General features: G+C 39.2%; 2 protein-coding genes across 8 annotated transcripts; one reads left to right on the top strand and one right to left on the bottom strand.

Moving 5' to 3' along the window:
- Window positions 1-1358: 1358 nt before the first annotated feature.
- HNRNPDL (heterogeneous nuclear ribonucleoprotein D like) lies at window positions 1359-4628 on the bottom strand. 5 transcript variants are annotated; one of them, XR_012689812.1, is made up of 9 exons: window positions 4462-4628; window positions 3916-4084; window positions 3668-3829; window positions 3291-3422; window positions 3073-3190; window positions 2815-2988; window positions 2609-2701; window positions 2130-2233; window positions 1359-1649 (listed from the first exon to the last, which is right to left on the bottom strand). XR_012689812.1 is itself a non-coding variant. In XM_075204460.1 (8 exons), the coding sequence occupies exons 1-7, from the start codon at window positions 4536-4538 to the stop codon at window positions 2631-2633; spliced, it is 903 nt and encodes a 300-aa protein (XP_075060561.1). In that variant the 5' UTR covers window positions 4539-4628; the 3' UTR covers window positions 1359-2233; window positions 2609-2630. The 5 variants fall into 5 exon arrangements, 3 of the variants coding, with proteins under 3 accessions (XP_075060561.1, XP_075060553.1, XP_075060580.1); XR_012689813.1 differs by having other exon boundaries at window positions 1359-1645; XM_075204460.1 differs by having other exon boundaries at window positions 1359-2233.
- Window positions 4629-4721: 93 nt separating this feature from the next.
- Window positions 4722-24690, top strand: ENOPH1 (enolase-phosphatase 1). 3 transcript variants are annotated; one of them, XM_075204499.1, is made up of 7 exons: window positions 4740-4817; window positions 5129-5278; window positions 8224-8325; window positions 12900-13099; window positions 14849-14981; window positions 17880-18003; window positions 24461-24690. In XM_075204499.1, the coding sequence occupies exons 2-7, from the start codon at window positions 5195-5197 to the stop codon at window positions 24598-24600; spliced, it is 783 nt and encodes a 260-aa protein (XP_075060600.1). In that variant the 5' UTR covers window positions 4740-4817; window positions 5129-5194; the 3' UTR covers window positions 24601-24690. The 3 variants fall into 3 exon arrangements, with proteins under 3 accessions (XP_075060609.1, XP_075060600.1, XP_075060592.1); XM_075204508.1 differs by lacking the exon at window positions 5129-5278 and having other exon boundaries at window positions 4722-4817; XM_075204491.1 differs by lacking the exon at window positions 4740-4817 and having other exon boundaries at window positions 4851-5278.
- Window positions 24691-25407: the final 717 nt, after the last annotated feature.

Raw genomic sequence — 25407 nt, 5'->3', positions numbered from 1 at the left:
TTATTGATTGTATGTGACCCATATTATTAACACCAAGATTGTTTAATACCTGCAAGTTTTGAAAAGTGATTTTAGCATTCATGCAAAAATGTACAATTTCTACATCCAAAACTGAATGCATTTTTTTGAAGCAGCTTGAGATTTAAATAAACATTGTAAAACCTGGTGAATATTGTTATGTATTTCTATAGTTTGCCTATAATGGTGAGTAAAGCCCTGTTCTATGGGATATTCTTGCCAATAGTGCCCTGCCTGGATTTAACCTTTGCCTCAGGCCTCGAACTTCAGTAATGTACTATTGAGGGTGATTACCAGCATAACACATGGCCTTTATTTGATAACATTTTTACATATGTGCCATTACATAGCATCCTCCACATTCTTTACTCATAATTCACCTTCTTACAGGCATCGCACTACTTTTAATCCACATAACTTCCCTAGCCCCAATTTAATCATATTTCATCTCACTCCAGGTGTGCAGTCAGTGATCACCTTACCTTTGACAAATTTAAATTTGGTAGTCCAAACTGTCAGTCTCTGTGATTGGCATTCTGGGGCTTTGATTACACCCTTGTCAGCCAGAACATAACCTGCAATAAGCTATCTGTAGCTGCATTGACCAAGCCTTGATAGAGCAAATCAGAACTTAGGTGAACAAACATCCTGAAACAATGAAGAGCACTGCTCCCATGAAGGAAACTTTCAAGAACCAAAATAGACTATTTACCAAGTTACATAAGGTGGCTTTTTATAGCCAATCTTAATTTACCTAAATCAGAGATTACAGGATTTCAAATTCATGACAGTACAACTTGAAACTTCCTAGTGTGTGGTTTAGTTATTTAATTTTTTTTTATTATTAGAGACCATTGCATGTTCAGCGCTGATGGGATTTTTCACTGGTTGAAGCAGTTAAAATAAAAAAAGTTATTCACCAAAAATGGCAGCAAGTTGTAGCAATAATTCTCTTTGAATCTTAAGTGTTCACAGTTTACCAATTACAAAGTGAATACGGCTGGAGCAAATTGACCCTAATGGTTTTCTCATCTCTGCTGATCTGACAGGAGCCAGTGCAGCCAAATGGTAGGAACAGTGCACTACACCAGCAGCATTATCTACAATGCAAAATACTTTAAATATACCACCAAGTGCCACTTGGAACCTTACTCCAGAATATGGATCAGGATATGCCATTTGCTAGTGCTCCATAATAGGTCAGCCCTATGCAAATAAATACCTCTAAAGCCTAGAGCACTACTTTAGACCTGAAACACTTGAGAACATACCCATTCTTATAAAGTCATCTGGAAGTCATGTTTACGCAATTCTAATTATAGTATAGTTTCAGCCACAAGTTTCTTTTTTAATCCTTTTATTACAAACACTGGACATTCAATGCAGTGAAAGTCACAAGGTAACATTACAGAGTTCATAAACAAAATATGAGGAACATAAAAACCACTGTTTACACAGATCGGGGGAAAAAAAAAAAATTAAGCCATTAAAAGAAAATTTAAATGAGCCAAATACTATTTACAGCAAGACACCACTGTGTCCTGTACACAAGTCCTCATAAGAGAAAATGGTAGCTTAAACTCCCAGCCTGGATGAACATCTCATGTAGCCAATCCTCAAGTCCTGTCTACCTATAAGAAAAAGAAATGTGTTACAATCTTCACAATGTCATTTGTGGACTCTTTACAAAAAGAATGATCAGTCCTCGATTAAAGTTCCTCTAAAAAAATCATATGCATGTTTTGACAAGGCATTTTATCCCCACTAATTCCAGGGTGTCCGCTATAAACTGACATTTACTTATGCACATATGACACAGTTCACCCCTGAGTTTATTAAGTTCCTTTGTCTGTAGATTTCACTATTCGCTATAAAGAAAAGAAGCAAGCATTAAATCCTAAAATGCATAAAAATCAGAATACAACATTTAACAAAATGAAGAGCCAAAATGATTAAGCTGTAAAAAGGCATCTGCTCTTAAAACGCCTGTAAAAAACAATTTAAATTGAACGTTAAACAGAAAGACTTTAAAGATTAAGAAGCCAAAGTCTGAAGTGGTTTTCCCCCAGTTTAATCTTTACGCTGGTACATGAAGTTGGAAGAGACCATACCACAGGACAGCGGTTTCTGGTGTACGCCTTGCGCTCTGCCCACAACGTGCGACCCCAGAGATAGACGTGGTCAGGGTGACACACGGCCTGCAATGAAGTTCCCGCTGGCGGGTACAAACAAGGTATAATGTCAGAGTTAGAAGACAACATTCTTCTTTACCTTAAGTTGTACCCATTTCAGTACTTTACCTGGTATTAACTTTTTTAAAAATTGCTTATTTATTCCTTAGATCGTCTGGCATAGAGACCAGAAAACCCCAATTTAAAAAGGATTCTGTATTATTTAAAGAGGGAAAAATATTTTAAAAAAAGAACACATCTTTAAGTTAAAGCTATAAAAACATGAAAAACAATTTACAAAAGGGCTGTAGAAGTTAATCAAAGCATTTTAAAAAAGGGAGTCCACACAATGTTTAAGTTATCTTTATTAAAAATTAGTTTTAAAAGTGGTTAGCATATTGATGTACTCAAATACACACCTTATGCGAATATCATAGTCCATTAGTAAGGCTGATAGTTGTTTTGATGGTTTCCAGCTCCTCTTGATGCCTTTCCATATGTACTTTGCTGACCTGCATTCAAAGAGACCCCAAGTTATTCCTGCAAATGTGTAACATTATCCCAGAAGAGCAGCAACTCTCCTTGCTGATTTTGCAAGAGATTTAAGTGTAAGCTTTAAACTCACCACTGTAGTCTGTGTACCCTTGGTTGTAACCACCATAGTTTCCATAGTTGTACCCAGAGTAATCATATCCACCATAACTATTGTAGCCCTGGTCACTATAGGAGGAGTTGCCATTTCCATAGCTTCCATATCCTTGATCATAGTAGTTATTGTAACCCTGGTTCCAATTTTGACCTAAAATACATAAAGTAAATATTTAACAAATTTTGCAAATACAGTATTACAGTTGTCCATACACTGGAAAAGTTTTCGGCCTACCTCCTCTGCCTCTCCCCCTTCCACCTCCTCGTACAGCTGATGTGCCTCTTCCTCCTTTCTGCTGTTGCTGCTGCTGTTGTCTGTAGACTTCTTTTGGCTGTGCAACTTTGATCTCACACTAAGGGAAATAATTAAATGAATATACAATCTATATATAATTTGTATGTTTACAACAAAGCATTCTATAGATAGTGAACGTGTAATATCACAAGCCGCACCTTTCCAGAACCAATCTGATGGTATCTGCTTTCCAAGAGCTTCTTTACTGGCTCTTCACCTGTATACGTGATGAAGCAAAACCCTCTCCTCTCATTTGTCTTTGTGTCCATGGGAAGTTCAATGTTTTCAATCTAGAGAATTAAAAGATTTGTTACAAACTTAATTCAGTTACAAGTCTAGTGGAGGTTAAAAAGACTAGACAATTGAGACATTAAGCAGCTAGTAATCCCACCTAAACACAGCATTCCACTTATTTATTGTCCTTTTTAATTATCCTACCATTTAATTGTCGTACACTGAAGTGTTCTAGTTCTGCTAGTGCCTTTGTTTGGCCACCATGTTAAATTTGCAGTACTACCTCCTACTATGTACTTACATCTCCAAAGCCACCAAAATATTCTTTGATCTGTTCCTCTGTAGTATCTGGACTCAAGCCACCAACAAACACTTTCTTGGGAGGCTCCTTGCTTTTCAATGCTTTTGCTCTCTTTGGATCAATGAGTTTCCCATCGAGTTTGTGCTCTTTAGTCTCTAATACCTGCAAAAAAACCGAAAATAAGATTCCAAAACAGTTCTTCTGTACACTAGCTACAGTACTTGAGTCAAGATAGGGCTAGAAATTACCTTATCAACACTGATTGCATCTTTGAAGAGAACAAAACCAAAACCCCTTGATCGTCCAGTGACTGGGTCTGTTTTAATTGTGCAATCAACCACTTCACCAAACCTGGAGAGATATTCCGTAAGGTCTTTCTTGCTTGTATCCCAGCTCAGACCACCAATGAACATTTTGCTGTAAACCAATAAAAATGAAAGTTTCAATGAAAAAAATCACAAAACCCATAATACACATTGTAACTGCAGCTCTACCGTCGCAAGATCTGCAAGACTCACTGACGTCACAAAGCACCCACCAATCCGCAGCGTTCGCCGTTTGCCACACCTTCCATATTATTATTGGCTGCCGCTGACGACATTCTCTAAATAACCGCTGATTGTACAGCCGTTAAACATCCCCCGGTACAGCGGCACACGGTGCAATTTCAGTAATCACATCACCCGAGTAACTAAGTCCACCCGCAGACAATAATATTCAGGCGCCATCACCATGACGACGTCAGCAAGATAAATAAAAAAAACAGACTGTACTAATCTACTACCCAGACTTACCCTTCATCTTGCTGGTTTTTGCTGGCGTTGATCTTGGAGCCCTCGGAGAACTCATCAATGCTGCCGTAGCCACTCATTATTCAGATAGGAGCGGTGGAAGATTATACGATTAGCGTTAACTTGCAAACCCTACCCTACCGCAGCTAACGACGGAAAAGATCGCTGAGCAGCCCGCCCTCCGTTTATATACCGAGAGCCGGAGCCAATAGCATAGAGCTCTCTTTGTGACGTCACATAGGAGCGCTCGCTTCCTATTGGCTGTGGACGCGCCTGTGGAACGCACGGCGGCCGGAAGTTCATCCCGCTGGGTGTTGCGCCACAGCAGGCAGAATAGAGACAATGGTAGCACGTGAATGGTATGAGAATAGAAAATGGCGCTGGGGGCCGTGTGCAAACAAAATAAAAAAAATATTTAACTGAGATAAAGCTATTTGGAGAGCTAGATATAGGCATAGATAAGATAGTCGTGTACCTTTTTTACTTGAGTTTATTGTGGCTACTCATATTAGGAATGTGGGGTTATTAATACTTGTTACAAAATAATAAAGATGGCCCATGTATTGTATAGCTAAACAGATAATCACTGCAGTTATGTAAGTGCTTTGGGACCTGCTCTGCTTCCAGCAGGGTGTGTTCCTCTCGCCTGACGCCCCTCCTCGTATCACAGACAGAGCAGTTTCCGCTCTGACTACCGAAGTGATGCAGTGACCGAGCCTGCTAATACTGGAGAAAAATGGTGCCCCTTCCCGTACAACCCTCCGTCACTGTTATTCTGTTAGATATTGAAGGCACCACTACCCCAATCACGTTTGTGAAGGTAAGGGTCATATTCAGGGCCCCTCAGACGTAACCATAACGCATCGCTTGGGTTTTTAATTCAAATAGGAAATCTTTTTCCACGTACTGCTGCACTCGCGTTCAAAATAGATTTGTGTTCTAAAATACATGCCGATAAAGACTTCATTATCTTTATCCATTGCCCCGACATTACATCTCTGTATACATGAGTGTAAATAATACACTCGCATCACAAATGCAGGTTAATAACACTTAAACAAATTGCATTTACATGTAATAATGCACACATCTTTTACAATATCAGATTTATATATATTTTTATATAGAAAATCAATGCTTTGCAACTAACCCTCTTTTTCAGGGACAGTCTATATTGGTACACAAATACCATCATTACATTATTTAGTAACTCACATCTGGTATCTTTCACATTTTAAATTGACCCCTCAGATTTGGGTTCATTACAGTCTGTCATAGCCTGTTTGGTTCATGATTGTGATATAACCTATTATTATGTCTCATTATTGCATGGGTTTTGATGCAGTAACAAAAATACACTGTGGATGAAGACCAGATTATTTTTTTGTTGCACAAAATAAAAGCATGTCTTTAAGAAAACTAGTTAAATGGTAACACCACACACCCATGTTATATTTGCAAGTGGCTATAGTTGTATGCAGCAATTGTAATACATTGTGTTTTCTGCATATTGACCATGATTCGATGACCTATTGACCTTAATGCTATTAAGTAAATCACTGCTGTAGAGGAAATGTGATACCAAGATAACATTAAGTTAAAAATAAAAATGAACAAGCTGCTAGGATACAGTTGAGTAAGGTTTACGCAAAAATTCCCACTAGAATTGACTAATTGTACATTCACTGTTGAATTTACAAACATGGACAACTTTAATTGTTTTGTTTTGGTCTCAATGCAAATAATTTAGCTATAATTTATTTTCCACAAGGACCCTTTAAATTAGTATGCACACTTTGTAAAATAATATGGTTTAGGAAGGTTAATGATCTCCTGAGCTAGGGAAAAAGGAAGTATCTTCTGTAGTTTTTTTTTTTCATTGTGTGACTCTCTAGTTCCATTCATTACTATTTGTATTAAAATAGTAACTGCATGCACATGAATCACTGGCAGTATTAAAATAGTGTTCAGACATTTGCACAAAAAACATACTTGATACATTACAATGGGAATACAAAACCTGTTTAAGATGATTTTGACTTGTGTCTGAGCACCTTATTGTATTCAATCTTCTTGCGTGTGATGTCGTTAGTGGGTGGGGATAGAAAAATCCATAGTCTTATCAGATCATCTGAATATCCTCAGCAGATATCTTGTCTCCTGCCAACTTCTCTGAGAGTTAGTGAGGGCAGGGTTGCACATGGCAGAGGCAGGAAGCCACATAATGAGAGATAGTGGAAGGAGCAGGGTCCTACAAAATCAGAATAGTGATGTGATGCAACTTATATGCAAAATTTGTTATGTCTAATGTTCCTCTATATGGAAAAAAAAGTTCTCGCATCATTTTACTTGTCCTCATAATAAAACTAGTTTTGACACTTTTTAAAATTTGTCAATCCTTTAAGTGTTTGAAAATGTGAGTCACAAATATAAGATATGTAAATTTCATTTTTACAATCTATTGTAACATACATTCGCCTTCCACTTTGTCCTGAAGTCTTGGCTTGATCCAGTCAGCCAGCAATTAAATGCAACATATTTTTGTTGTTGTTTTGTACTGCATAGTTGGTCCTTTATCTATTCTAGACAACACATGCTACACTCTACCACATAATCCCTAGAAACCATATAATTCTCACTTAGGTCATCATGTAACAAAAGTACATTGCACATTCAGATGTCCAAATGTAAATGTAGCTTTTCACTGTAGGGCAAGCCAGAAATCAATGAACAGATGTCATGTTCATTTGTGCAATTCAATTGCAAAATCTAAACCTATGGTGCATGACAACAAGACTACAATATGTCCAGTAGTGCAAATTTATTTTGCTGGTTTGGAAATCCATTGTACCTCATGGTCCTTTTTTATGTTTTGTGCAGGTGGCAGTGTTGCAGCTCCTAATAATAATCAGGTCAAGCCTGGTTGGATCGTTAGTGAACATGTTAAATGCATTTGGAAGATAACCACTATCAGCCTGTGTGCATGGTTATCTCCTAATCACACTAAAAGACCTCTGTAGTGCTGGAAGAGATCTGGCACAGAAGAGCTGGAGCTTGTCCAATTTAGACACCCATGTGTGTGGCTAAATTGGTCATTGATCTGGCAATTGGTTCTCTGGACAAGCAATTTGTAGTCTGCATTATAACATTTTTTTTGGCAACGCCCGTTTTTTTCTTTGTATACACGTACTAGCCTGTGAAATTGAGACAGATTAAATTTGGCGCTAGATGTCTCCTGAACATCCACGGAGACACATCGTGTCAATGTTATGGCAGGAATCTCCGCTCATTTTTTCTTGCACTCTATAGAGATGCCTTGCTCTGAATTGAATCTCCCCCCAATGTTTTGATGAACAACAGATATTTGTTTTCTTATGATAGGGTAATGTTGTATAAATCGGTAAACTGTATTTTGAATGAATGCCATACTTTTACGTATTGTGTTATTGATATGACTGCAAATTGTTAAATCTTATACCTGTCTATAATCTGTTAACATTCAGGGGGGAATTCAGTTCGTGGCTTGGCAAAGTCCCATCTGAGCCTCTTGTGATGTGTGCTTGCTTCATGAGGTTCAAGCAAAAATCAGCAATGTTTTAGTAATATAACATCCCTCTAGGCACCGATGGGACTTCACAGTTAATTGAATTCCCCCAAAATCATGCTAATTTTAAAAAGTGTACAGTGAAAATATATTTTTTATATTATTCTACGTAACACTGTTTTGGCAGCTATCCCATTGTTCAAACATGTTTTTTCTCACAGGACATCTTGTTTCCTTACATACATGACAATGTTGAAGAGTATTTGCAGAAACACTGGCATGAAGAAGAGTGCCAGGAGGATGTTCGACAGTTAAGACTACAGGTTAGACAGTATTCATTATATAGTGCAATTGTTTATTATTTTTATTATTATTCTTTATTCATAGGACACAACAAGGTTTCCGCAGCACCGTACAGAATACAGACAGTGGATTTATACTCGGTTACTTATATAATGCATGCAGTGGACAGAGAATATTTCATCATTCACATAAGTCCTTGCCCCATGAGAGCTTACATTCTATATTCCTTACTGTAAAGTTTGGGGAGAACATACAAACCCCTACAGATAGGACCCTGGTTGGAATTGAAACCACAACCCCAGCACTGTGAGACTGCAATGCTAACCACTTTGCAATTATTCTGACTTATAAACATTCCAGGTTCTGCACTACCATACACTTCAGAGAGAATGGTTCCTACCTGTTATGGGAAAAATACTATCCTACATATCCTTGCTATGCTATAATATATTAACATTATAATTAATTTATTAAATTATAATAACATTGGCTCATTGAGTCTCATTTTTACCGATAAGACCATTAAACCACCAGCCAGGTGGCAACCCTATTTCAGAGTGATTCAAGATACATAAATCATTCATATGCACTATGCCTAAAATATTATTAAAGGCAGTTTTGACAGAACTGGTGGAGTAGACAACCAAATCTGTCCTACATGGCAAAGCTAAACACATGAGTTACTGCATGTATGAGGTTTAGTTCATTAAACAATGTAACAAATCACTTGCAATGTAGTCCAAATACAAGGATGCAGAATAGCACAGGAAGATAGTTTACAAACTGAATGGAACCAGTCATTTTAAGGGGCCTATTTATTTACATCAGAAGAGGTTTTAATCATGGTCAACCCTCAGAAAACTGCCGTTTTATAGCGTTTTAACGTTATGCGGCAGTTTATTATTAGAGATTTGCAGCAGATCCTACTGATGTATCGAAAATGCAAGGGGTCATAAATAGATCCCCTGAAAAGTGTTTTAAGCTTCAAGTAGTTACATACACAAAGTAGATAATTGCAAACTGATATGTTTGGATGTTAAACAACTTACATTTGCCAATTTGTTACAATTTTGCATTTGTGCCTTCTAACTACTGGCACAGAGAATATGAATCATTGGTCCTTTTGACATCAAGTATGTCTGATCCTAAGGACATAAGGAATGACAAAGCAAGATCCATCATGTTAGTTTTGATGACCTAAGCATTTATACATTTATCTTTGACCTATAAGAACTTGTCCACTTTTAGTGACTATTTACTCAAGTAGATGCTATGGGCGGAAGGTGTATTTCAGTGCATGTCCTGATTAGAAAGAGCCACATCTATCTATGTGTGTATTGTCTGTTAATCTAACAGTTCTGTTGAGGTAATGGTGAGGGCCACTGTGGAGGCATGTAGTCCCAGGAGAAGTAAGTCTTTTAAATTTGTTGTTTTAGTGTTTGTAATTCTTAATTAACTTAAGTTATTAACTTAATTAATAACTTTTAGTAGTAAAATAGGATTTTATTTTACAGTCCTTGTTCAGTCAAAAGTTGACAGGATACATTCAGGGTTTTTTTTTCTTTAGTTTAAAATGTAACTGGGTTGATGGTGAGGTGTTAGTATGCAATTGTCTGGACAATACACATCATTATCAGTCAGCTGCCACCCAACACCTTGGCGTAACACTAGTCATTTAGAAAATTGTCCTGATGCTGTGACCTTGAGAGTACAGTAACCTGGAGCTGTTAACTGATGAGTGTAGGGTCTGCAGTTTTTCTAGTTTGAGAGTAGGGTGGCATTAGGTAAATAAGACTGGATTTCTCTGTTAATATATTTTAAAATATTTCTATTGTGTGTTTGATGGGGCACAATATTTTCCACTGGATCTGCACGCTCCCACCTGTATCTTTTTCTTCACCCTGTTCACAGTCAGTTGTTCAGAAAAACCTCCACATGTGAAATCTTATGGGGTTGCATTTTTATTTAAATAGTTAGCTTTCTGCAATAACAAATAGCTGCACTGCTCCAGTATGGTAATACTCCTTTTAAAGGTAGGAATGAAAAAAAATATTTTAAAGCAAATGAAAGCATTATATTTATTTAAAAAAAAATCACTTCCATTTTAAACAAATGGTTTGTATATGACCCATACTTGTAATTGCAATGGTTAAGGATGGTTTTGCTCTTAAGCAGAGTTGACTTCTGTCATTAATATTGTAATGGGACACAGAGGGTGGATCTCTCTGTCAGGAATTAGCAACACTTTCACTCAGTTGTGTGAATTCAATGTATAAGGCAACCTGCAGTTTATAGGATGATGTTGATTATCTGAAAAATAATTTAATACTGCAGACCCACCTTCTGACTAGCCTTCCGACACAGCTGCTCCATCCATCCGGCTCCTCTAATCCCTCCATCCCCACTAGCCTACCCATATTGTCCTCCTCCCTACCTGTTTCTGGGAATGAAGTCTGCACCCTTCTCTCTTCCTCTCCCTTCACCAGCTTCCCCCTTGACCCTAGCGCCTCTCACTTCCGATCTCTCTTTCTTACTGTTTGCTCCCACCTCGCCAACATCCTAAACCAGTGATGTCTAACCTGTGACACTCCAGGGGGTAAATGTATCAATATGCGGGTTCTTCAACACCCGCGTGTTCAGCCTCTTCCGCGATTAAATTTCAAGCGGCGCTACATTGTAAAGGGTTAACCTCCGCTTGAAATTTAATCGCGGAAGAGGCTGAACACGCGGGTGTTGAAGAACCCGCATATTGATACATTTACCCCAGGTGTTGTGAAACTACAAGGCCCAGCATGCTTTGCCAGTAGATAACTAGCTGATAGCTGGCAAAGCATGCTGGGACTTGTAGTTTTTCAACACCTGGAGTGTCACAGGTTAGCCATCACTGTCCTAAACCTATTCCTCTGTAGTACTTCCCTTGCTCTTTCGAATACACCCTTGTTTCCCCATCCTAAGAAAAGAAAGCAAAAAAAACCAAACCCTTGAAACTGCTTGTTTCCCACTCAATCTCCCTTCTTCTCTTTGCTTCTAATCACCCTCCTGTTCCCCCTCTTCTCCGCCGAGATCACAAATGATCTTCTCACTGCCAAATCTAAGGTTAATTTCTCCTGGGTTTACTTACTACCTTAACAACCGCTCCTAATCTCTCCCTGCTCTTCACCCTCCTCTCTCCCTATTGCTGCTGGTCAACTTACTTTGCTCTCTCATTGCTCTAGTTAGGCCTCCCCCTTCTGCCTGTCCCAGTCCTCTACAGAATACAGTATTAACCATCACCTACTGAGTTCTGAGCTACTTCTCTCACCTCCACATCTCCAGCTTAATTTCCATCTATACTCCCTCCTGCTCTTACCTCTCCACTGGTTACTTATTCCCTCTCCCACCTCCAAAACTACTCCCTGCTGCTCTTCACCTCGGGAGCACCCTCACTCTCAATCAGACTATGCACTAGTCTGCCCCTGCCCCTTGGATTGTAAGCTCTTAGGGACAGGGGCCTCTTTTCTTGTATTTTTTTGCATGCATTGTTCAGAAGTCTTAAACGTGTTATAAATGCTGTGGCGTTCAATGGGAATGCTCATTTGCCCCTGCCAAGTACTTAACAGGTTTTGTCTAACATGAGCCCATGAGCATAATGCCAATTTTCTTGTTTGTTAGCCTACCCAATAACATCATTAAATCCAATCTAGCCTGCCCCTCTATTTTCCAGTTTCATTAAAAGTAATATTCCGTTACTTCAGTGTATTCTCTTACTCCCACATGTTGCTTATCATGTCTGACAGAGACTCAATTTTCCCAAGACATTCCCATATTTTGTTACTTTAATGTTTGGACTAAAGTTTGCAATTTTCCTACAATGCAGACTCCTTGTGCACCTAGATCAAAATATTCTTATTTCTGTTTTATAGACTTTGTAGTCCAAACATGGGCTGACATGGACTGAGAAAGCCTATTGTCACATATTTGTTCTTGTTTTCTCTTTAGAAATGATGAGAGCTGTTCACTCAGGGGTGAAGGAGACTGCTAAACACGTTAGAACAGGGTACATATGAATTAGTGGACGATTGTGGTAGCAAGTTACATATGAAAATTTGGGGAGGCTTGAACTAAAACTAAAAACAAATAAGCAAAGGTAGTCTGGATTGGAACAGAGAACTACACGGCAGATTTGATAAATTTAGGGATAAGGGGGGGGGGGGGGGCGGGCTAGTTTTAATTAAAAAGCAGTGAGGGAGAGTATCAATAGCTATAATAATTAAATATCTGAAATAGAGGTCATCCAAAAAGCACTGCTGGACATTTCTAACTGAGTTCTTGTGCACTATCCAAGCTTAACAAATGCGTCAGTTGAAGTTAACTGTCTAGCAAAAGTTATTTTCATTTCCCTATTCTTTTACTTTTTTTTACATCTATTTATTTTCACATCTTGTTCAATAAATAGCAATGCAGATCATTTCCAATGAATCACCTTTCTTTTGCTATTGTTATGCCAGAGATAGAACTTTGTCACCTCCATCCTACCTAGGGATGCTTGCACATGAAGAAACTACAAATAATCATAAACTATTGTTTTTTTATTTTCCTTGTTCATACTTGTAAGGCAGAAAAAGACTGTGGACTCCATGGATTTGTGCCCATTCCAGACGTAACTGAAAATGAAGCAGAGTTACAACAAGTTATCCAAGGTGTGGTTGATAATGTTCATTGGCAGATGTCACAGGACAGGAAGACAACAGCACTTAAACAGCTTCAGGGCCACATGTGGAGGTGTGCATATGCCACTGGACAAGTTAAGGGAGAGTGAGTATTTAGAGCGTTGTTTGTGTGTGTGGCATAACCAAGTATAATTATATTAATAAGGTGCCTACAATGATTGAAGACAGAAATCAAAACAATGTTAGAATTAAATAGTCAACACAAACATTAGTATCCAAATACTGTACACAAATGTGACATAATGGAAGTGTAGTAAGGTGATATTGCATTGTGTAAGTTCAGTGACTTCATCAGCGGTTTAATGGAGAAGTGCTTAAGCTGGGCCAATATCAGGAGAAGTAACCAATTGCTCAGGAAACAACTACACCTATAAGTATATTGTATTTATCCATTTTCACTGCACATGGTTTGCATCACCTTTAGTGATCAGTGCGGCTGGATGCGTTTACATTGATAACACATCATGTGATGTCATGTAAATAACATCCGCTAATATAAGCACTCACCGATGTATGTCACCTGTTGTTTTCCAGAGCAGGGGCATACAGAAGGCAGTGAGTAAATAAAAGGAGACCATATACAATAATTAACCTGGATAGAACAAAAACTAAACGGTACTTATATGAATGTAAAACATTATTATGCTACTATATATATTTGTTTAGATATACTAATCAAATGACAAAATATAGTGCATGATAATAATGTGCAAATGTATAGTGTATAACAGTAAGTTCATGTTTTTATTTATATCTTTTTTTTTTTTTATGTTTGGAAGAGTTTATAAAGCATGCATGGCACATACTATATTAGAAAATACACCTATGCAGTACCTGATTTATTGCAGTATACTCGTGAAACTTTTTGTTAATCTTATCACCACCAGGATATTGTTTCGTATGATAAGCAGCATACTTAAGAATAAGTAATGACATCCAGACTTCCCTTTTATAATGCATTTTTCTCTAACTTTTTCCATCATTCAAATTGCGTTTTTACTTCAGTGTAAGAGAAAAGGGACATGGTTTCAGCTTTTACAGTGAGTTGGGATCACTATTCTGTTTCTATATACACTTTAATGACATAACCTGATGTAAAATGTGGTTCTGGCACATATTGCGACACTTCCCGGAGGTCCAGTGATTTTGGGTGGTGGTTTGGACTTGTATGTGTAATACTGTCCCTGGAGGTCCCCTTCTTTCCACCCGTGTTAGCTCTTTTTGGCATTTCCTTAGATGACACCAACAGAACAACCTTCTAATACATTTTCATCCTCCTGACACTGGAGAAGGTCATCATTGCCTGCATTTGGCTTGCTGCGGACCCACCTGATTTCCAAAAGTGTCAGCTTTGGTGAACGATACCATGGGTCATGAGCGATACATCTATACCAATAGACGTGCCAGTCATAAATATCACCAGATTTGGTCCCACTGGTATACTTCTAAATACAGAATACACATTTTGGCTCCAGGACTTTGCCAGCCTATTGCTTAATTGAGTTATCCCTTTGCCCCGCTGTGGCTTTGGATCCCTGGGTGGCCCAATCCTACATGCCTTACTGCCACTATGTTAGCCCAAGACAGTTTGCTATGGATATTTGACAACTTATGTGAAGCAATTTATACTTACTCTATATGTAAGCAATATGCTTGCAAATGTCTGTTCATTGCATATCTGATCTACTCTCTTCCCACCTCTTAGGAACTTGGATAACCATTAGTTTGAAAATTAATTTAATAGAAAACACTTGAATAAAAAAAATGTGTATTTATATATACCCCTTAAGTCTTTTTAATGTACTAATTAAATACATCTTCCATTGTCCTGCAGGGTATATGAGGATGTGCAGCCAGCTTTGAGAAAATGGAGAGGAGCAGGAATGAAGTTATATATATATTCTTCCGGCAGTGTGGAAGCACAGAAGCTCTTGTTTGGATACTCAATTGAAGGTGATCTGCTTGAGGTATATAATGCTCTGAATTTTGTGTAATTCTATTCCTACAAAAGTATATTTAGAATGAATACTGGTACATTTCCCAAGTGAGTATTAGTGTTACATAACTTGGAAATGCTTTTAGTGTGTCTACAACATGAGGTTCTGTAGTTGAAGAAGGTTATATTGGTTGTAAAATGGAACCAATGAATTATGTCCTGCAAAATACTCACCTTGTTCCACACTGGATCACAGAATTGTGGCAACAAATGTTTGACTGTATGTGTTCTCAGTTCTACCCCAACTATACCACACAACAATATGAATTGTCGTCATTGTGTGTGTGGGGAGTGGGTCCGTCACAATCATCCCTGTTTTATTCACAGAAAATACAGAAATATGAATGAAAAATTGGGTGTAGGAGCCAGTCGATATGATTTCACCAAATGTACATGGAGGAATTGATTCATAGTTTGTTTGTCTTTGCTGGAAAATAATAATATCTATTTTCAAACTTAAGGATATATAAAAACTGTTAATGCAGAAATAGTGCCCGGAAATCTTGTATATAACTAACTAGTTAGTCACGAAATATTTCATGCCTTTGGTTGTTGTTGCATAAAAAGTATAGAGATTGTGAACTTGTATTAATTCAGTGGGGTTGGTTTGCAGTGGTATTTGAAAATTACTTTGTAGATATTTGGATTTTGTGGCTTTTATTGAATATTTTGGCCACATAGAACCCTTTCATTGTTAAACAAGAAGAAATTAACTAAAGGGTTTTTTTTTTTACAACATGTATTATGTCAGCAAAATAATTGTATGAGAAGTGTAAATGTATGCACTGACAAGATACAAACATTTACATGAGAAACACAAGAATATAGGAGAGGTGGGAGAGTCCATTGTAATGATACAAACATTCAGATAGAAAGCACAGTGCATGTATTGTAAATAAAGGTGCGCCCAAATGTATTTACAAATGACCTGCTCCACAGTGTCCTTTTGTATTAAGTATTTTAACTGTTAAAAAAAACTTGACACGGACATGCTTAGATCAGATTAAAAATGCAGTTTTAATTCAATACACATTCTGGGATCAAAAACCCAAAGCGACCATTGTCACTTACTACTACTGAGATTGGGTTCTTTCCACAATGATACATTACCTAAGATGACCATTGTGCTTTCCACATGTTTTACTAATCTGTAAGGGGGATTTGTGAAGGGTACTGACCAGGAGAGGCTTGAAACTGCCATATAGCATATTACATCTGCTTACATGGATCTTATCTGCACAAATCACCATTCCTTATGCTCCCTGGATTGTGTAGTCCAGCTCAGCTTAACATTTACCTTCTTAAACATCAGAGAACTAAGTGTGTAGTTTGCCCCGGTACCGTATATTTCTTAGTTTACAGAAGATTGGGCCTGTCAATTACACAAATGCATACGTGTTTAGATGTAACACACAGCAAGTCTAATACAATTAGCTCAGAAATGAAAACCACTTTATTTTCTTTAAATAAAAAATTCAATGTGTTTCTGCTACATTTATCATATAAAAACGTTGTCTAAGATTGTTTGAAACTGAATATGTCAATTATCACAATGTACAAGATACCGATGATTAGTGTTCACAGGCAACTTTTCCCTGTACAATTACAGTTATCAGAGGCACACACAGTACTTGCTAGAAACAGCAGGAAAGTTATGAAGAGAGCTTCACAATGTGACTAGGTGGTTCTGTCCGCTGTTATAGCTGAACCATTACATGGCGCTTTAACTGCAGTTGTAATGTGTCTAAAAATGTTGAATGGATTTCCAGTTGCCTGATTAATTAGGTAGTTTGAAAACCAGAAAGGCAAACAAGTAAGTTATTACTGCTGCTTGGTAATGATGTCATACTGACATGAGTAAGGTGCACTGTTGGAGGAGGCACTGGAGGATCGTGTCTGTGTATGACACTGTTGCTTAACATCAGCAAATATTGCCTTTTTTCTTTGTTTTTTTAAAAAATTTTCAAGATAATGGGTTTATGCCAGTATATCATATTTTATTATTTATTATATCTGGTTGCTATAGGCAACATCTCCACTTTTGTCAAACCCGCAGTTTAGTAAATATACTCCCAGGAGTGTTCTGGGAAAACTGGAACACTTTATAATTGGAGCTTCTCCAATTATAAATGATGAAAAAATACTTTACAATCCTTCTAAATTAATGTTCCAAATTCATGTCACCAGTGCACCTACATCCCAGGATGACTACAGCAACACTAAATGAGAGGGTTGGGGAGGCTACTTTATTTTTCAGGACAAAAGGAAAGTGCTCTTACCAGTACACTATACGTTAAAGAGAATCTCACATGCACTATTTAATAAGTAAACAAAAAAAGTTAAAAAAGGGGTTCCCTTATGCCATGTTCACCCGAAGCACATAGTATAATATACACATAATATAACACTCTCAGTTCATAGCTTGACTCAGAAGTCAAGTTGGGCTGTCGGCACACGCTTCCTGTATAAATCAAAGCTCTCCTGCTGTATGTGGCACTATGTAATAAGCAAATAATCCTGTAACTCCCTTACTGTTGAGGATGAGTCCTACTAATTATTTCAAGCACGTAATGAACACAGTAAACACTAAGGGGCATATTCAATTGTTGGCGAAAACGCCCAAAATCTCACGGCGCACACGCACTGTTACCGTAATAGTGTGCGTTAATACCTTTATTACAGTAGTTTTCTCGCTGGATTTCAGCTCGCAGCTCCCTGAGCCGCGAGCTGAAATCCAGCTAACTATTACCGTAATAATGGTAATAGTTTTAACGCCGCGGGGATTCAGAACAATTGATTATGCCCCTAAGTGCGTTGGTGATGCAGAACATCATTTAACTGCAGTTTTATATTGTAAATGTCTTTACAGTTTTTTCATGGGCATTTTGACACTGCAGTTGGTTCTAAGGTGCAAAGTGAGAGCTACAGAAGAATTGCTGATAGCATTGGATGCTCCACTGGGAACATTTTTTTTCTCACAGATGTTACTAAAGGTAAGCAATACGTCACTCTCGCTAACCTGTGTGTTCTTACTATATGTCACAAAGTACAATCATGTTCTGTAGAATCATACATAAAACACAGCACCCCTGTACAAGTATTCAGAAGCAATGGTATCACAGGAGCAATGTCAGAAGTCTAGAGTGGGTCTGAAAATTTAAACTGAAAGAATGAACTTAGAATGAAGACAGTATTATGGGAATGTGAAAGCAGGGGTAATGTTTCACTTGATGTAGAGAAATGAAAAAATGATCCTGGAAAGTTTGTAGTATAAGTTGTTTTGGGTGTCCACAAGATAACAAGGTCATATTAGTAAATAAGCTCTAAAGTGTGAAACCTGCACTGATCGAAGCAGAAGCCAATCAACAAGTATATTTTGTTTGTATAGAGCAAATTACACAATGAATGCATGTGTCTGGTGCTATTGTTTTAGGGCAGTGTTAGTAAATGAGATCCATTGTGTTCTATAATGCCATTTCCACCTTCACATAGAGTGCATTTTTCATTCATGTGTGCAAATTCATCCATTCAATGCAGTGAAGTTAGGAAAGTTAATGAAAATAATCAGAACATATACTGAAATGTAAAGTTGTAAAGATTTTGAATTTGGTGCTGGAGGATTCTGGGAACCAGTGCAACAGGCTTGGTCCCTGTATAGCTAATAGAGGGGTGCAATGTAACCTTATCATCATCATTTATTTATATAGCGCCAACATATTCCATAGCGCTTTACAATTGGGGACAAACATAGTAAACAATAAACAAACTGGGTAAAACAGACAAAGAGGTGAGAAGTCCCTGCTTGCAAGCTTACAATCTATGGATCTAAGTTATGAGCACTTCTCACGACATTGGTAAACTGGACAGATTGTAGTACAGTGCTTTGACCTGCAGCAAAAATTAGGTTGTTGCTGAATCCAGTTTCCAGTTTTTAATAACGGGAGTGGACCACCTATCTGTGTTTGAAGGGTTATATTGGGGGTCCCTTTGAATTTGGGGTAAAAAATATCTTGAAAGCACATTCATCCTCATCAGGGGCGGATCTAGAAAAGTATCCTACCCCATGCGATTTAGGCCCCGCCCCCTTTTTGACTTCAGGGCTGCCGGCGGCTGCACACTATGTGCAAGTCCGCTCGGCAGTGACAATGTGCTGCCCGGCTGCTCTGATTGTGTTTAAACACAATCAGAGCAGCCGGGCAGCACACTGTCACTGCTGAATGGACCTGCACATAGTGTGCAGCCGCCGGCAGCAAGCCCTCGCTAGGGGGGGCGATTGCCCCGATCGCTCACCCCCTGGATCCGCCACTGATCCACATGGGTATGATTTGGTTCATTTACCATTCTCCCTCTTTCTCCCTCTCCGTTTCTCTCCAAATTACATGCCAATTCAAAGCATAGAAAGTAAAAATAATTCATAATGTGATTTTTATGCCCAAGACATGTAATATAGGTAAAAATGATATTCTACAAGATGAATAAAACAGTGCTGAGGGCAAAAATGTCAGCTTTGCTCCTGCTTAATACTATGCTACTGTGTTTATACTATTTTACATATTTCTATATCTTCTTTTGTAGTATACTTCATTAAAAGCTATTTCTTGTCCAGCAACTACAGGACTTTATTTGTACTTAACAACTATTTGTAAATTACCTTCTGTATATCTATCACTCTGTGTGTGGACATGAGTTAAAGGCACTGAATAGGGGCTTCCTTCCAATTGTTAGTGCACATAATGCGCAAATTGCTACTTAAAGGCTCATATTCTCTCACAGTTTTTAACTGTGTTTTTAATATTTGTCTCTAGAGGTTAAGATTTCTGCTTTATCAAGCCGTGCTCCATTCTGGTCGCGGTGAGGTTCTCGGGGCTCACGCCACAGTCGGCCTGTCTGTAGGAGACATAGAGCTGGATGACAGTCCCAGTTTGTCCAGTATCAAAGCGCCTTCTGCTGGAGTCTTTGCGAAGAGAGGTCTAGTTTCCGTAAAGACTTGAAGCCGAAAAGGAAAACACCACTTGTATCGGTACCCGTGTTGTCGTAAAGTCTTTGTGACATCTTTCAGATCTCGGCGTTTCTGAATGGTTAGGGGTGCCAGATCTGCGAACAACTGGATATCGCTGCCTTGGTATGGGATAGAGTCCCTGTTCCTTGTGGCCTGCATGATTTTCTCCTTTATGTGGTAGAAGTGCATGCGGAGGATGACATCCCTTGGTTGCTGGCCCGGGGCAGACTTGGGGCGCAGGGATCTGTGAGCCCTATCCAGAAGTAGTTCGTCGTCTGTGGCATCTGTTATTATGGTCTTAAAGAAGCCTAGCAGAAAGCCAGGGAGAGCCTAAGTGTCCACCGACTCTGGGACGTTTTTTAGACGGATGTTATACCTCCTGGCTCTGTTTTCAATATCTTCACATTTTTCCGTAAGCGAATCCACATCAGAGCGCAGTGTTGTGATTTCTTGCGAGTTGTTAGCCACAGTCTTACAGATCTCGTCCGCCTTGGACTCTAAGACATCAGTGCGGTCCCCCAGCTCGCCAATCTCCTTTCGGAACTCTGAGATTGCTTGTCTCAGCTCACTTTGAAACGTCTTAATATCTTGAACTAGTGAGCTAATTAGGAGTCTCATGGCCGGGGGTACTTCATCTTCTCCCATCGTGTCTGAGCCCGGCGCGCGGTCCGCCTGCTGTTGATTCGTGGCAGGCGCTTGTGATTTAGTATGCTTTTTATTTCTATCGAAGAAGTTGCCAGCGCCTGCTGCGGGGGTGCGCTTTCCTCTGGAAGTCATAACAGGACTGCTTTTCTTCTATAACATGACAATGTTACAATTGCGAAGGGTTGGTGCCCCTGCTTGGAGCATTTAGAACATCTTAATCTAGGGGGAAGTCAGCCGTGAGTGATCGTAGAAGGGATGTTTGATGGAGATGGCGCCGGGCACCAGGTCACCCAACTGTCGCTTTTCGGATAGAATAAGACTCTTGTGTAAGTTATCAGATCACCAGTCTCCTGTAATTATTATTTGCTAGACTTTTAGCGCCAAACTCTAATTGTGTACATCTATCCCTTGACTTTTTCTGCTTATGTAAGTACTTTCAAATAGTATTATACTTTGTCCACTGGGTGGCAGCAGTACTGCAGCAGAGGATCCTCTGGGTCACAACAGGTAAATAAGGGAGATGAGTGTGCGTATCAGAGAGAGCCAGTGTGGGCCTATTAAAGTGTGGCACGTTGTTGGTGTCCCCAATGGAGAGCCCTATAACATCTGCAGGGGTACTGTGACTCACCCAGGTCTCGATGAAGCGGCCAGCTTATTACTCCTCTGAGTGATTCCACAGAGCGGAGAGAGGCTGACAGGCGGCCAGAGAGGATCCAAGGGACCTGTTGAAGCGACAGCGCCACCTGTTGGAGCCTCCCGGGATCTGTGCAATTGAACTGGAGCTGGAAGAGAAGCTGCCCAGTGGTGCTTATGGTTGCCGCGACTTCCGGTCCGCGGTGTTTCTCCTTAGCCCTGGAATCTGGCCAGATAGATGGTAGGCAAGGACGGGGGACCTCCGCAGGGGGCACAAAACCGTTGCCTCCTCACCGCGCTCTCCCGCAGTTCAGCACCCACCACACACGGAACAACGGCGGCAGGGAGCCTCCTCCTGGCTCAGCGCTGATCCAGACAGCCGCCTCTGTATGTCGCGTGCCCTCCTGAAGGGGAGGTGTATAGCGGGCACAAGTGATAGCAGCGGGGGGGGGGGGGGGGACCCGGCAGTGCCGTTGAGCGGACACGGAGACAGGCGGGGAATTGCGCAGGGATGGCCCCAGGCCAAGAGTACTGGTGATGCGGGGGTATGCCTGCGAGTCACAGCTGCACCTGTCTAGGCACAACAGTTTCACAGCAGAGTTACAGGTGTCCTGGACAAATTCAGGGGGTGAATAAGCCCAATTTAAGCACTTTGTCCCATCTATAGGACGGAGCTCCGGTGAAAAGCAGCCTACTAGTATGGCGATCTAGCTACGCCCCGTGTTTTTAATATTTGTAATAGGGATGTAAACTGGTATGACAGTAAAATCTATTGTTTTCAGTGTACAGTCATTAACTTTTTTTGCATTGTAGTAACGCTTTTGATGCATTTTCACTATTAAACTCATGGTGGAAGCCTCCATTGATTTCTAACTTGCTTGTAAAATCACTGATCAAACTTATTTGTATTTTAAATTTGTGTTTAGAGTTTTTAAGGACAAGACCCTAAAATGTGTCTCTGCGTTTAAATGAGTTACTGGAAAAATGCTAGAAGAATCCACTAGGTGTCGGCATTCTTTCAGAATAATGTTTTATTTCTTGGGAGACTGGGTTGTCTGTTCTCTCATCATAGACTGAAGATTTATCCTGACTCTTAGTTTTTGGCAGCCTTGCTACAGGAAGTAGCCATCAGTGTAATCAGGGAATAAGTTATGTGCAGTGTAAATTTGACTATTTAGCTTAGATGTTTTATATTTATTTATGGGGATGTGCTGTGCAGTTTCCTAAGGTGGCTTACCCAGATGCCTCATTGCTGCCTGCTCTGTAAGCTGTATTTCTGTAACCCCCTTTTACATAGGCCCAGGCAGCAGAAGATTATTGATGACCGTTTACTAGTTGGTATGGTTTTCCCTTCTGCATCTGTCTGTAGCTGGAACTGAAGGTCTGCTGATGGAACTGATAAGATTTCTTCCCTGGCTTGTTCCAGAGTTATCAGTTGACTTATTAACCCTGCTTGCATCTGTTCCCTAAAGTTGTTCTGCCTGATTTTGTCCCTGTCACTCCACTTCTACTTGGATGAGCATGATAGGTAGCCTTTTCAGTACCAAGCAAATCTGCAGAGGTTAATTTTGGGAACATTTCTGATGGTTCATAATCTGATCAAGGTTATTCTCCTTAATACATTTCCTGCAGGAACTCCTGTAGTATCCGCTGTCTTATGTCCCTTTAAATAATTTCCTAGCATTGTTCAAGACAGCACAGCAGCATACACTTGAGTAGGTGACCGCTTGCTGCGCTGTCTCGGGGAGCATCTCAGACTTCACATGTGGCAATTGCTCCTTATTTGCCGCAATAGTGATTACGATGAAAAAGTTTCTCTGTTCCATATCTTCATCTTTAACATCATTCCCTTAATGATATTCCTAGTCGAGGCCACGCTTCGGCAGACAGGACCTGGATGCTTCAGAGAATGTGATTTGCCACATCACTGGCAACCCTCAAATCCTGCAGCTTCTAGAAAGGGAAAAGCAAAAAAATAAAACAGTGTCTTCACTGTGTTTAAATCCATCACAGATTCTCCCAAAGATCTAGCTACACAGGAAATTTAGAAAATCATAAAGGCGCTTCCTTCCTATAACATTCTCTCTGCGTGAATACATTTACATTGTGCACACTACTAACCTCCTGTAGGTTTTATTTTTTACTTAAAAGACTGAATAAATCTAAAGATGATTTTTTAAACCACAAAGTAGAAATTTTTAGATATGAGCCATAAAAGTTTCATACAGTGTTAACCTGACAGTTAAAACTTATTTGGACTATTGTTGCCTAATCATTGCACTACAGATAGTTGAAGTTCCTCTGTTATAGCAAAAAAAGTGATCTGATGCGCGCAAAAAAAACCCCACTGAGCCAGCAGTCAATTGAGTTGCTCTAACATCACTGATCCTGCCCCTATGTATGAATCTGCCAATTCTCACACACACACACACAACAGTTATACACAGTAAGTCTGCCAAGCTGTCAACCATACTGTCTACTCCTAATATAGCAGCCTGGTGCAGGGGAGTGAAAAAAAGCATAGTGTTTAATGTACGTTATTCAGATGAGTAATACAAACCCCTTGATATATATTCATTTCAAATAGTAGATTTAATTTTTAACCCAAAAAATGTAAGTATAATTTTTCTGTCCCTAAAAGGCATCTATTTATACACGTAAACGTTATAAATTGGTGATGCATACTGATTTACAAATGTTCTACACTAGGCCTGGCCAACTTGTGGCTCTCCAGGTGTTGTGAAACTACAAATCCCAGCATGCTTTGCTAGCATATAGCTTGCTATGTACTTGCAAAGCATGCTGGGGTTTGTAGTTTCACAAGACCTGGAGAGTCACAGGTTGGTCAGGCCTGTTTTACACGCTTGGTGTTTGCTGACCAAGGGATGTACTCATGATTTTTCTTTAAGTGAGCTTTACTTAGAGCAAATAATGTAGCTTGTAACACTACTATTGGGACACTTTATTGATCCATGTTATCGACTTGGGATAAGTGTCGGTCTCAGAAATGGGAGTAACCAGTAACTAATCTGATTTTATATTATATGAAAATCTTAATTTTCTTTTTTAGTTCCACTAATATGTGTTATTTTTACACTAACTATATACAACTTGACTATAAGTGTGTATTATTTTAGTGCCATATCCTGCACACACTGTTTTTGTTTTTACAGAGGCGCAAGCGGCAAAGGAAGCAGGCATGCACGTGGCTCTAGTAGTAAGGTCTGGTAATGCAGCAGTAACGGATGAGGAGAAATCAAGATACCCCCTTATAACATCGTTCGGTCAACTTACCTTACCTTCTGCCCAATGAGCTTAGGATGCTTCATAACTGCATAATGCTGTTTTTGTTGTTTTTTTTGTTTGTTTGTTCAAATGAAATTAAAATAATGAAACATTGTAATGCTTCATGTCCAGTGATTTTTTTTTAAAGGGACTTATGGTGGGAAATTATTATGCAGTCTTATACTTCATGATGTATAAAGTTCCACTAAACAGTGGATATGGTTGGTTTAAAAACAAAAACTAGGGGGATGCCATATTCTTCAACCCCTGCATCACCTTTAATAAAGTGGTTTTCCTGGCATGTATATACTACAGATGGTGAGGGGGCAACCGGAGTTCGTACTGATTCATTACTTCCCCTTTCACAGTTCACCTTAAACGAACCCTTGTCAGAATCCACATAGTTGCCAGAATGGGATAATCTAATGGGAGTTTGACCTCCTTGCTTGTGCTTCTGTTTGCTTTCTTGCTAAATAGCTGACCTACAGACCCGATAGCCTCTATTGTACTAAGTACTGTAAATTTTAATACGGTGTAATGTGTTTACCCTACTATGTACCCCCCCTTCCCCTTTCTTTTTTTCTGGCCTTCTCTTTCCCTTCCCCTTACAATTTTTTTTTTCTGTATCCCTGTTATCTGGAAAAAAATAAATAAAATAAAATACTATTGAAGTAAAAACAAAAACTATAATTACAATTTACAAATGTATATGAGTGTATGTAACCGCTCTCCAAGGTGATCTTACCTTATAAGTTTACCATGGGAAGCTGGACACACATTTCCTGCTAGTAATCCCATTGAATAATCCTGCTGTCAGCCTCTTTGCCATCAGAAA

This window comes from Mixophyes fleayi, chromosome 1, assembly GCF_038048845.1.
Source record: "Mixophyes fleayi isolate aMixFle1 chromosome 1, aMixFle1.hap1, whole genome shotgun sequence".
Lineage (NCBI taxonomy): Eukaryota > Metazoa > Chordata > Amphibia > Anura > Limnodynastidae > Mixophyes > Mixophyes fleayi.
Note: the sequence above shows the minus strand (reverse complement) of the source record. Positions and strands in the feature narration are given on the sequence as shown.

Coding starts and splice junctions, on each gene's coding strand:
- HNRNPDL (XM_075204460.1), bottom strand. CDS start 4,538: ATGAGTGGCTACGGCAGCATTGATGAGTTCTCCGAGGGCTCCAAGATC. Junction 4,085..4,461: donor AAAAACCAGCAAGATGAAGG/GTAAGTCTGGGT, acceptor ATTGGTTTACAG/CAAAATGTTCATTGGTGGTC. Junction 3,191..3,290: donor ATCAGATTGGTTCTGGAAAG/GTGCGGCTTGTG, acceptor TATTTCCCTTAG/TGTGAGATCAAAGTTGCACA.
- ENOPH1 (XM_075204499.1), top strand. CDS start 5,195: ATGGTGCCCCTTCCCGTACAACCCTCCGTCACTGTTATTCTGTTAGAT. Junction 13,100..14,848: donor ACTGGACAAGTTAAGGGAGA/GTGAGTATTTAG, acceptor ATTGTCCTGCAG/GGTATATGAGGATGTGCAGC. Junction 18,004..24,460: donor TCTCACAGATGTTACTAAAG/GTAAGCAATACG, acceptor TTGTTTTTACAG/AGGCGCAAGCGGCAAAGGAA.